The sequence below is a fragment of the Papilio xuthus genome, unplaced genomic scaffold, assembly GCF_000836235.2.
Source record: "Papilio xuthus unplaced genomic scaffold, Pxut_1.1 DF829129.1, whole genome shotgun sequence".
Classification (NCBI taxonomy): Eukaryota; Metazoa; Arthropoda; class Insecta; order Lepidoptera; family Papilionidae; genus Papilio; species Papilio xuthus.
The window spans coordinates 1,852,728-1,865,244 of NW_013529520.1; the positions used below are offsets into that span (position 1 = coordinate 1,852,728).

At 36.2% G+C, this 12,517-nt stretch overlaps 1 protein-coding gene across 7 annotated transcripts in view; it reads right to left on the reverse strand.

The window, feature by feature from the left end:
* Nucleotides 1-478: 478 nt before the first annotated feature.
* LOC106120575 (uncharacterized) overlaps nt 479-12,517 on the reverse strand; it is a 110,433-nt gene continuing 98,394 nt past the window's right edge. For 2 of the 7 annotated variants that reach the window (XM_013315938.1, XM_013315930.1), the window contains exons 6-13: nt 7,375-7,533; nt 5,987-6,043; nt 4,352-4,418; nt 2,983-3,506; nt 2,706-2,898; nt 2,259-2,431; nt 1,811-2,180; nt 479-1,719 (exon numbers count right to left, since the gene is read on the reverse strand). In XM_013315938.1, the coding sequence (XP_013171392.1) occupies nt 1,253-1,719; nt 1,811-2,180; nt 2,259-2,431; nt 2,706-2,898; nt 2,983-3,506; nt 4,352-4,418; nt 5,987-6,043; nt 7,375-7,533 (2,010 nt within the window). In that variant the 3' untranslated portion in view covers nt 479-1,252. Of the gene's footprint in view, nt 1,737-1,810; nt 2,181-2,258; nt 2,432-2,705; nt 2,899-2,982; nt 3,507-4,351; nt 4,419-5,986; nt 6,044-7,374; nt 7,534-12,517 lie in introns of all 7 variants that reach the window. The other 5 variants (XM_013315945.1, XM_013315961.1, XM_013315953.1 and 2 more) reach the window with 5 other exon arrangements.

The window sequence follows — 12,517 nt, forward strand, 5'->3', positions numbered from 1 at the left end:
AATCTGAAAATTTTGATAATTTTTTTTTGCACTGAAACATGAAAATAATTTTTGTCGTTGAAAAACGCAATGAAAACCTGATCGAAATTTACTGTCCAAGGAAATTTAATACGTAAGATATTTTGTAATTTTTTAGTTTTATGAAACGCCTTTTATTATGTTTATTTTAGTAGTTAGTAAAAAAGCTATATTATCAAACCAATGATAGATTACAGAAGTGATTTGAGAGAAAGTTTGGTAAGTAAAAATTTTTAAAGCTGTTTGGAAAAACATTCAGTCTTATTTCTAAATTTATATACGAACGCTGTTGTTTGGTGGTCTGTCCATCTTTACACTATGTTCCAAGTAAAAATGTGTATAACACGCGTAATATTGTGACGCCACAGTTCGTAAAGGTGTAAAGGCTTTGTTTTGTTCTTTTTCAAATATTTATTTTTAAACAAAATTTCAAAGTTACAAAATATTTTAAAGGATTTTTTTTTGTCAAAAACTGTACGTTTCTAGCAATTTTTGATAAAACGAAATCATTGTATGCACATTTTTATTTGAAACATTACATACATGGTATTGCAGTATTGACTTGGCAGCGATGGTCAGTATTGAAGTTCAAATGTATGTATCATAATAAAATGAACGTGAGGCAAAAGTATTCAAATTATTTTTTGATCGTTTGGAATATTACGTTCACAGATCTTAAAGTGCGATTTGATTTGTTTTTTTTTGTGTAAAAATGGTCGTTTCACTTTGTGTTCAAATCTATGTTCATTTTACAATCCTCGAATCAGTAATACAGACTGCATAGATAAAAAATTATATTTAAATAATCAGTACAATTAAAAATTAAAGCTTATGCTTAGTATTAAAGGCAGTGTTTTGTTCTTTTAATACGTACGGGATGAATTTGCAATATTATTTTATTAAAGCAATTAATTTTAATTATTTACTTATTTTCAGACCATTTCTCATAAATGACTTAAATTTATCTATGAAATTTGTTTTTTTTCCAAGGAGAAGTATGCATTTAAGGGTTTTTAATTATTTTAAATTTCTGCCACAGAAGCAATTGTAGAGAGTAGATTTAAAAACAATGTTACTTCTCTTTAAAAAAATACCAAGGAGATTCGTTTGTTTTTTATGTTTCCAGTGCGGGCGAGGGCTCGGGGTCAGGGCAGTGTGGTGCGGCGGGCGGCTGCACGGAGTGCGCGCGCGCCCGCGCCAGCGTCTACGCCAGCGCGGGCGCGGCGGGCCGAGCTCAAGTGCGGTGAGGGTGCGCCGAGCTCAGGGACGAGCTGCTCACGCCCGAATCGCTACTCTTCTCGGACGCACACGGCTCCCCGCCCGCCACAAACTTCACCACGTTCAGCTTGTGATCGGTCTCGCATGTGTCGTCACGAGCGCCACCGGGCAATCCCCCACCCCGCACCACTGACCGCTCTGCACCCGAACCAGGGTAGCGCTCGATCCTGTCGCACTCCGCCTCGTCCGGCTGCCGGCGCCGGATTGAGCGCTTAGCCTGTGGCGCCGGCTCCGGTGGCCGGTGCGAAGGCTCGTCCACCCTGTGCACCAACGGTGAGGTCCGCACCCGCACGCCGCCTACGCCTACCCCCACACTCGCCTCGTAGCAGCCGGAGTCACGCGGGAACTGTCTGCGTCCGAACGGCGAGTCCCCGCCCTCAGAGCTGGACCCACCGCCCTCACCTTCTCCGTCGGCTTCGCCACCTATTTATAGTAGTATTCTTATATAATCCACCAGAATAACTAACCTATACAAAAATTTGCGTTAAAATAAAATATTTATTAAGAGACTCACATTCAAGCTGGTGCAGCAGTTGCACGGCGGCGAGGATGCGGGTGCGGTGTTCGGGCGTCATGATGCCGAGATAGTCCAGATCCGACGGCTCGATCTCCTTGAACAGCTCGATATCTTCGTAACCGTTTCTAGCAAAAGCCAAAGTGTATTCCGGCAAATCTATCCTTTTGAGTAATTCCTCTACTGTTCTCGGTCGCGTTTCCCAGAGTCTTTCGCGACTTTTACACCATTTCGATGACCTCGACCTCATAGTGTCTCTGTCCGAGAGTACTTCCACGTTAGCAAACTTGAAGTTTCCGACTTTGTTATTTAAAACGCCTCGCCAAATACCCGAGGCGTTCATATTGATCACCTCGATGATATCACCCTTCTGTTGAAGAAACGTCTCAATTAATATAAAAACGTTTTTATTGATGGTACGCAAGAAGTAGGCTTTAAGTTATCTTACCTTATATCTCAAAGCGTCTTTCTCATAAATATTGGGTACGTAATCGACCAGCGCCCGCGCTCTGCACAGCATTTGCGGTACCAGTAAGCTCCGCCCGGCCGGACTTAATTCTATGTTTTCTTCTGCCGAGAGAGATGAGTGATTACTACCGGCGCGAACCAATGCCTGAGTGCCTGAACATAAATATTTGTACGTTGAGCGACTCGAGTTAAACACAGACCTATATTTACTTTAAAATGCCGAATACCTGTAGACACAGCATGGTAAGTGTATAACAAGTTTAAAATTAGTAATAAACATAGTGGAGTGGTCATAGTCAAATAATATGTACAAGATACAGAAGCTGTAAGTGAAAATATTGGGGCGATATGGTACAAAGAAAGGAAAGACAAATTATTTACAAACGTTTATATTAACACTGACAAATAGGTCAATAAATCCACTCACTACTGCCTGATCCGCTGGGAAGACTTTCAAAAGAACTATTAGAACATGGAAATGCTTGATCTCCACTCGTTCGCCTATCGATGGTATCCGGGCCTCTTTCTTGCCTTAGCCTTGATATTTTTCGTTGGACGTCTTGCCTGAGACCTCTCACTTTGCCTGCTAAATTCGAGACACCCTCGCATTCGTCAGCAGACTGTAATTTCATAAATATAAAGTAAAGTCGGTGTCGTAAAGAAAACAACATATCTCTGATAGCCTTTTATTTCGCTAAAGTTACCTTATGCACCGTGGCTATATGCTGAGAATCCGTTTCACTTTCTTGATCCTCATAGTCGGATGAAGCAGGTGATAAAGGATCGATACCTATCCGGTATCCGGACATCTGTCTGTAACCTCTTCTGTTGTCCCTTTCCGATCGACTTGATTCTAACGAAATTCCGGATAATCGCGATCCAATCGATTGAATGTCAGATGCGGCGTAATCCCCGCTTTCACGATCCCTCGCAGTATGTAGAGGGATGACCGTAGTCGGATAGGGACCGCTTTGTGGAATTATTAATCCACGTCGAGGGGTTCTCGCTAAACTGATGTCACCGGCGCTCCGCAGCGATATCACGCCTTCACCTCTAGATTCATTCCTTAGATTAAGTGTGAAGCAAACTCGGCCATTTTGGAAAGAGGCCGCGGGTGCTCCTGCACCCATCAGAAAGTCTTCGGGGTCGCTCTCGTAGGGCGGTTCATCGTACCAGTGCCCCCGGCCGGACAGTCCCCGAGCCTCATCGTCGTACATGTATGTGTCGTCTGTGAATGAGTACTCAATGTAACATTCGAATGTATCAAAGCATAATTAATTGTGCAAATTAAAAATTGTACGTGCAAACAAAATAGCGTAAAAAGTTTACCGTACGATGCCCCTTCCACAAAATGGCGGTTTCACTTACAACACTGCAGGTCAAGCTGTGTACGAACATCGTAAAGCCGTGCGTGCTCGATGCAACATATTTTAAAACAACATGCATTCAGCATTTTCTCGCAACGAAAATATCTTGATGGATGAAGATGAATTCACGAAACTGTATTTTATTATCGTTTCATCGCTATAAAGCGATTTAATCGTTCTTTTTTCGTTTTACAGTTTAAATCAAATCGTAAATGTAATGTAAAATAATGAATGATTTATGCACATCGAAAGCGTATCTTAAGACATGGTACCGTACGACAAATCAATGACAATTGTAAGCATTCCGCAAAATTTTCACAAAAAATTGTTAAAACAACGTGCAAGCGACATGCTCCAATGAAGGCTCTGATTTAACCATATCAATTTCAATTCGTTATTTTTGAAAATTTTATGAGGTAAGTACATATGTCTTTTAAAATGTCCATGTATTATATTATTGGATATCCATATGCACCAATTCCTTTCCCAGTTTTGTTGTAATTAAATGTTACATCCAAAATTTGATCGCAAGGCGCGTTTAATGCTTTATTGCACAGATTTGTTTTAAAATTAAATCATTTAAACAAAAAGCTGTTCTATATTATAGAAAATTATTATTAAAAAAACATTTACAACATTTATAGCATGATAAAATGTATGCGAATTGCGTAAAATAAAAACGAGGCTGAAATGAATAGAAGCTCACCTCCGAAAGGACCCCGCACGCCATCTCTTCCCATATTCATTAGGCCATGTCGAATGTCCCTCAAAATCTGTAAAAACATAAAAAAATGTATCCAAGTTTTGTGTGTACATGATATATAACACAGATTAATATTATAACAGATATTTTTTATCTGTCTGATACAGAACCTTAAGTTTTTTTATCTATGGTCACCTTATTTGGAATATTCAATTAACTATTTTAGAATTATAATCCATTTTTATTATAATCATTACAAATTCTGTTGCGTTGATTAATTTTTATTATTTATCTTGCCTCACTTAAGTTTTACAAAGGTTTCGCAATGCAACACTGACACAGCGATGCAAGGAAAAAGTTTCGAAACTTTTTTTTACAAACTATAGGTACATCTTAAAGTATTCGCGTACGCGATAATAAATTTTCAAAAGCGGCAATAAAACGACCACTTTTACGTAAGTAGAAAAGTATTGAACATTAAGTTAATTTATGCACGTTTGTTTCCGAGAAGGCTCTGGAAGTACACGGCGAGGGATTTGCGTTTCGTTTTATTTAAGGAAATGAGGTAATGTAGCGTTGAAGACTCCAACTAAGGCTTTTGTTTAAAAAAGGCCAATTAGTGTGGTGGTTTAACATCTTAATTAAATACGTACACGATGGAAATGAAGATAGGGAATCAAAATTCTTTCCGATTTCTTAGTTTTTTTTTTAATGGACAATGCGGTCTGACTATTAGCAATGATTAGGGCAATTGCTATTCTTTTGTGAATTGACTACATCCACCGAAGCACAACAATTTGATTTCGATCTGCCATTAATGTTATGTATCTATAAAATTGAGTGGTATCGTGTTAAAAATGAATAACAACTTTCAACAAAGGGAAAGTATAGGGTAAAACCGTGGTGAATATTGATTCCGTGCAAGAATCAATGACCCGACTGAGACGGTCCCAAATTTTTAATAACTCGCATTAGGAAACGATTCGTGCTGGGAATGGTTGATTGCGGGCATAAAATTTCAATATTCTATATCCCGGTGTATTCGAAGGCTCATAGTTTTACGATCGAAATGCTCCCGCCCAAGGGCTTCCAAAGTTTCGTAGGGAAGCGATACAACTGTTCGTAATAGGCTTAGCTCGAGATTAGAGTGCGATTAGCCTTTGGGTCGATTCGCACGTCCAAAGCGCGCCCGACGCAAGATTATCATTGCCGTCTATATCACGCGTCCTTCAAGTAACTTTGTTTTCGACATTCCAATCATATATTATTTGTTACACAGTTACTAGTAGGACAAACATTATTAATACAAAGTTTAGGATAATGGGATACAATCACGCATTATTACAAATAAAAGTAACAAGGTATATACAAGGTCACCACAATATCCACGCAGGGACTTTATGACATTCCTATTGGTCTATAAAAATCTTGTAAATCACAAGACTACCACACTCATTTCGAACTTAAAGGAATCGAAGAATCAAGTCGTGACAAAATTAATCCTAAAATTCGTCCTATCAGATTAAGAAATTGAAAGCCAGATTATAGTAATACAGATTTGAGATTGTTCAACATAAAAATATTCTGTAAAGAAAATAAAACAATTCAAAAGTAGATTCAAAGAGTAGAAAAAGTTACCTCTTCCTGTTCTCTCGCCAGTTTGTCTTTCTTCTTCATCGCTTCCTGAACCTTCAGCTGTAACAAACAAAAGCTCATTTGTCATTTATAATTTCCACGAGAGCGGCTCGGATTTTTTTAAAATACATTTGCAAATCGTTCGCGCTGAGATGTTTACGAAGCGTTTTAATAACGAAGCACATTCATTATTCTTTCCCTTCGAAAATGATATTATACATTTTGCAAAAATACAAGTCGCAAATCTGACTAGTTTGAATACAAGTATATTTTAATTTGGTATATTCTTTCTTCTTATAATTTTTTCATGCACAAAAAAAATTAAAAATAAAAACTATACGGGAAATTCCATTTCAAAAACAAAAAAACATATTTGAGTAATAAAAAGTCTTCGAAATGATATATTTAAATATACTATATTATTATAAACGTCACGTTTAATAAAAAAACAAATATAAAACACATTTTATAAACATGCATTAATTGAATAAATCGTGCAAATTCGTGCGCTATAAATAATTTTTGCATGCGTGAAAAAAATTGTGAAAATTAAAAATATTTAATTATCTAATACTTCAATAAAATAGCCTTTATACACATATCTGAAACAACAAAAGTGTTTAAGTCAATTTAGAACCACCTCCTAATTTTTTTGAGCATTCCGACAAAACTTCAAGCCAAAAACATTGAGAGTTTGAAAAATTTTGAATTTTGACACTGCTATAACTCTGCTGGCAAATCTTTATAGTTATAAATAAAACGTATTATAAAGATTATTCTACAATCCTATTAAAACAAATTAAGAAATCATTGATATAATTTAAAAGCATAATTAAGCAAAACATTTATTCATCAAAAGCAAAGTATTACGCATTGCTATTCTGTAAATATAATTATGGTTACCTATATTAATCAATTGCGATTTAACAATCTAACATAATAGGCATTAACTATAAGCAGATATTTAATCTTCCCAGTTATACATAAACGTATAATCCTTTATAATCGTATTATTCATAACATAGTATGCATTTTGCCATCCAGAGCATAACAGCAATTTTCCTGCTGGAGTCAAGACAATGTTTGTGTCGTGTATAAATTTAGAGAAATCACAATACAAATTCGTTTAATAAAATTTTTAAAAATCATAAATTTAAAATAAGTAATTTGAGTTATTTTAAGTGATTTGAGATGATTTTAAGTTAGTTTATTTTTACTAAGCAAAAAATTTGATAACACACATTCTATGAAAATTTTTGATAGCTTCTAAAAGCATTAATTCTAATTTAAATATTTCTAATTTTCTATTTTTAAAACATTTTACTAATCCAAAAATCTTTTTACGACACAGACAATGCCTTTATCACAGTCAGGAAAACGATTTCGCTCACCCTATGTATAGTCTCTTCAAAGGTGTTTGGTTGGGCGGCGTTCATTTGAAAAAAGCGGAGGCGGTCATAGTCCCTGGGGTCAACCATGGACCTCAAGGCCGTGTCGGGTCCGGGCCCTAGGCCCAGCCCACTCTGTAGCACGCTGTCCGGAGTGTCGACCTGAGGGAAAGTTTACACACGTATTGTAATTTATAGCGGTGCTATTCGTGATCTTTGGACCCAGCGCTTTATTGCCTTTTATATTTTTTAAACTCATTGCTTTTTATTCTTTGACTATAAATACTCCCCTGACTCTAAGAGACAGGTATGAATTATCACGCTCTTGACAAATTTCACTCTGTTTTTATACACTCAAGTATCAACATAATATAGGAAATTTATTATAAAACTAATTTTATGGTGAAAAGTTTTAAAATTCCCAATCTCAAAGATAGAGTATTTCATCAAACATAATTTATTATTCATTTTTCTCAACAACTATCGCCGCATAGAACGCTGACTCTGTTAAGTGTGGGTCTTTGAAGTTTTTCACAAATCACGCTGCCTTATATTCGACATGATAAATTGATGTCGATCGAATGTGAACTTCATATTCTAACACTTACTAGAAGATGAATAGAAAGAAAAAAATTGCTTCAAGAAGTAATAGACAAAATATATCGCAGAATTAATCTTACTTAGGTTACTGGCGTGGGCTGTGTTGTTGGTAAAGAAATTAGATTACCTCAAGGTAAACTAACTCATAAAATGACTAACAAGATAAGTTACATAAACAAAAAACAAACAGATCATTAAAAAGTCAAACGCAGAAGATTACATTAAACAAGCTTACTTTAAAAACAAATCCATTTATCTTTTTATTAAATTATCTGGAGTTGAAAGTTGAATAAACTTCTTAAAACAGATGTAATCTTCTTGAAAAGAATTTCGTGAAATTATAACAATTCCATTTAATGAAGTGTAAATCTAAAGAAATCTACATCACAAAGGTCCGATATACGAACAAATCAATTAATCATTTGAGGGACAAAGCTCGCCCATTAACTTTGCATTTGATAAGGGAATAATGCGTTCCCAACAAAAGCCGTTTCTATATTACAAAGTTAACTACGGAAATTTTATGGTACGTTATTCATATAGAGTTTCATTCCAAAGGACGTGTTTCAATATCTTTTTTCGTCGACAGCTTTTCATTTCCTTTATCATTTCTGCGAAGCCCTTTACGTATCCTTAATAATTTTCGGCAAAGGTTGTTCATTAGTCTTTGAGTTACCTACATGTATCTTCACGCTTTAATCTTTCTCAGATTAAAGTTTATTAAATTATGACGTCAGAAAATTGGGGACATGATCACGTGTTTTTTAATTGTTTGTTTTGTCGCTGTATTTAAATTACTTATTGCATAATAAGACTACTGAGGTAAGATTCAGACAGAAAGAGAGAAAAGGATGTAGAGAGGGAAGGAGAGAGATAATATCAAATTATTATATGAACATAGTTCTTACGGCGAAGAAAAACATTGTGATACAACCTGTACATATCTGCAAATAAATTCAAAGACATGTGTGAAGTCAACGAATCCGCACTTGTCCAGCGTGGTTGACTATGGCCTAATTACTCCCGTCAGGGTGGGATTCGAGCCCTTCAGTGGGGACATATAGTGAGCTGGTGATGTTCTGAAGATGGTAGAAATGTAATTTTCTTTTTTTTCTATTTTGTAATATAGCAGTGCATTGTTAATGGAAAAATGTAGTTGATTAACAATTCATTTCCAAGCAATTTCTGGTTGCAACAAGCTGGAAATTGTATTATAAAAAATAATTCTTGTTTCCAACTTGAAGCGTCGCAATCAAGTACTTACGAGGCTCAAGTGCCCGTAATAACAATCAACAGCGGAATGAAATAATGAAGTGCTTTTACCGTACTCAGAAATAGGTCATATGAATTGTTATTCTAAAATAAATATTTTAAAGATGAAAAATAGATTTTTTTAACATAAGGTGGCAAACGAGCGAGCGGCCACCTGAAATCGCTGAAATAGCTAAGTGACCGTTGCCCATAGACATACACAATTGCATATGCGTTACCTACCTTTAATCCACGGAAGAGAGGATGCACAGAAAGAAAATATTTTCCCTTTCCATGCATACTCTCATCAGGACAGTCCACTTCCACTTCCCATCCTTTCCTTATGAGAAAAAGGGTGGGAAGGGAAAGAGGACTAAATTAGGCCTCCGGACACACACTCATCAGACGAAACGCGGAATTGCTTCCACTTCACGCCTGTCTTCTGTGTGGTTGTGGTATTTCACCGGGCGAGTAGGGCCAATTCGTGCGAAGATGTTAAAGCGGGCTCTACCAATGTTATAGAAGCTGAAATTAAAGCTTTTTGAATATATCAATTAATGCCAAGAACATACACATTACTTTTATGTCTCAGTTTTTATTCAGTTAGCGACCATATAATAGAAAGTGTTACTTTGTACTCTGATATGTTTTATACAAAGGTACATAATGTTTAATTGAAAATATTGATAATAAATTAATAAAATTGAAACAGGATTTGATTATAAAAAGTATACGTAAATAGAAATGTAAATAAAGTTTCGCCTCGCCAACTCACAACGAAAGTAATCTGTGTCAAAAGCATTGCTTTGAAAATATTACCACAGTAAAGGTGATAAATGCGCCGAGAGGAATAACTTTCGTGGTTGCAAAACTTTAATATCGCCTTCATTTTCTTGAACTAGATTCGCTTTATTACATCGTAAAATATCTGCGCATAATTTACATCGAATCGTGGAAACAATGCTTTAACTACTAATGTTTACATCTTACATTGAAACATGCAGATCGCCAGAATAAATGACATCGTAAAACGTTCATCGGAAACATAGAATCTAACTACTAAGTAACGGAACAAAATACGTCCACAAATTCAACAAGCAATTCAATGGAATCGATACAAGATGTTTGGATTTACGATATTCTAAACGTTAGCAAAAGCCACCGTATTGTTCCAATATAAAGTTTTATTGCCGATATCGAGAATCTACAAAACCATAATAGTGTAATAGTATCGGTATAATATCCCACAAGAAGACGTTAACGTCGCGTCTCGGGGTAGCGGGGCGGGCCCCCGCCCGGCTAGCGGGGCAGGATGCCAATTGCGGATTCAACACAGATATCACGAAACAAATACTTTTTAAATTTGCGAAAAATGCAATATAAAAGCACATTGTTGCACTTTTTAAAAACTAAAAAAAACACTTGTAGGTAATAACTATTTTTACATTAAAAAAAATATGAATGAGATAATTGATTAGTTTCATTTTCCAACTATAAATCATCTAATAAAAAGTTGATTTCTGAGCACGAACATATAAACCTTCTTAAAGCGCTTATCCCCTAATCGCAGGCTAGACACGACTCTGGACGGTAGTCGAAAAAAAGCAACTTCTGACAGAACTAATCCTAAGTGCAAGTTGGCCGATAAGGATTATACGGAGCGCCCTAATGGCCTTTATCCGTTCCCTCAACAAACGGTCATAACTCAGACCCCGTCGCCTTGGCTCAACCGACTTAACTTTGGCAGCCGTCATTTCTCAAAAGGCACGCGCTGACGTACCCCCTCTCCCTTCGGAGATTAATAAATATATAGGTGGACGTGGAAAAATGTAGCACTTAATTCGGTCAAGATGAGTTGCGTATCTTAAGAGAAAGCGTCTAGTCTACTTACATTTTTCTTATTTCAAATTACATACTCGTAGCACGTAGGAGTAAGATGTTGTCGTCACAATATTGTTGTCTATAGTCGACAGCAGAACATTATTTAAGAATACATGTAATAGGACATTTTGTATGCATATCTCTTAAAGTAATTCCAATATTGGGACATATAATTTACTCCAATTTGACAAAATGTAGGCTTCAAGTCCTAGAATGATGTAAACGCTAAAATTTGTAGACACAACACAACTCTTAAAAATCTATTTCTATACTTTGCTCTACCAAAAAATGTCCAAATATATTTTAACACTTGTCTCTAATTAGCTTAACTAAATGATCACATCTCTGCAAAATTATTCAAACATTTATGTAAACAATAAAGCTAAATCACTTTCACGTGTCTAAACGGATGTTCGAACAATTGACAACGATTCATTATAAAGTTTGATATGACAATGTGCATCATAATTTTCATTACACGCATTTGTGGTTGCGCCCGTTCTACGCAGATTCATACGGGTTGCGACGCGTCATACTAATTGCTGGGAGTGCATGTCAAAGAAGGACCGGCGTCGCCGGATCTACATAATGGCGGATGGGGGTAGCAAAAAGGAATGTATGGAAAAAAAATACGAGGAAGCCAGACGCCGCTAGCGGGTGCCGACGTACTCTAAGATTCGGTTACACACCGTTGTTCCCCTTAATGAGAAATCGCGTTTCGTCTGCCTACACTTATGTCACCCCTTTTTTGAATTGTATAGTTCGTTATTTTGTGTTTTCAAAATTGAAGTTTGTGTATTTTTCACGTGTCTGGGATATCAAAGAATTCAAACACATTGTTATTAAGATAATAATTTTTACGATTTCTATCTACAATATTAATTTTTAATATAACTTGATAAAATAATTAGGTATTACAGACTAGTATTTGAACACCAGGTCTTGCTCGTCTTCTAATTCCATGCGAGGAAATTTCTTAACAGGGGTCTAATGCAACAAGAGCATCGACAATTCTCAAGACTTTACAAGTCTATACCTTTATTAAGTACAAATTAAAACATGTCAATACGATTTTCATGACAGCTAACACACCGTGCTTAAAACTTAGTGCCTCACTCACTTAATTACCACACTTTAATCTAGATCTAAGCTAATCGTGCTGCACGAATCAGTTTAAAACCATGCGAATGACTTATTCCTGTTTGAAAAAGGACAAAATTAGTCTAAGACTATGGGTTGTACTGTAAGGTTTCCGTCTATTATGTCGCAATACTTCTATACAATGCAAGATTCTCTTAGTTTAATTATAAGTTCTGTACAAAAACACATTAATTAGTTTCATCTTCGCGACATGAAATTCCTTTTCCACTAGCACGACTAACCGCTTAACCCTGACCATGTGCAATTGCTATTT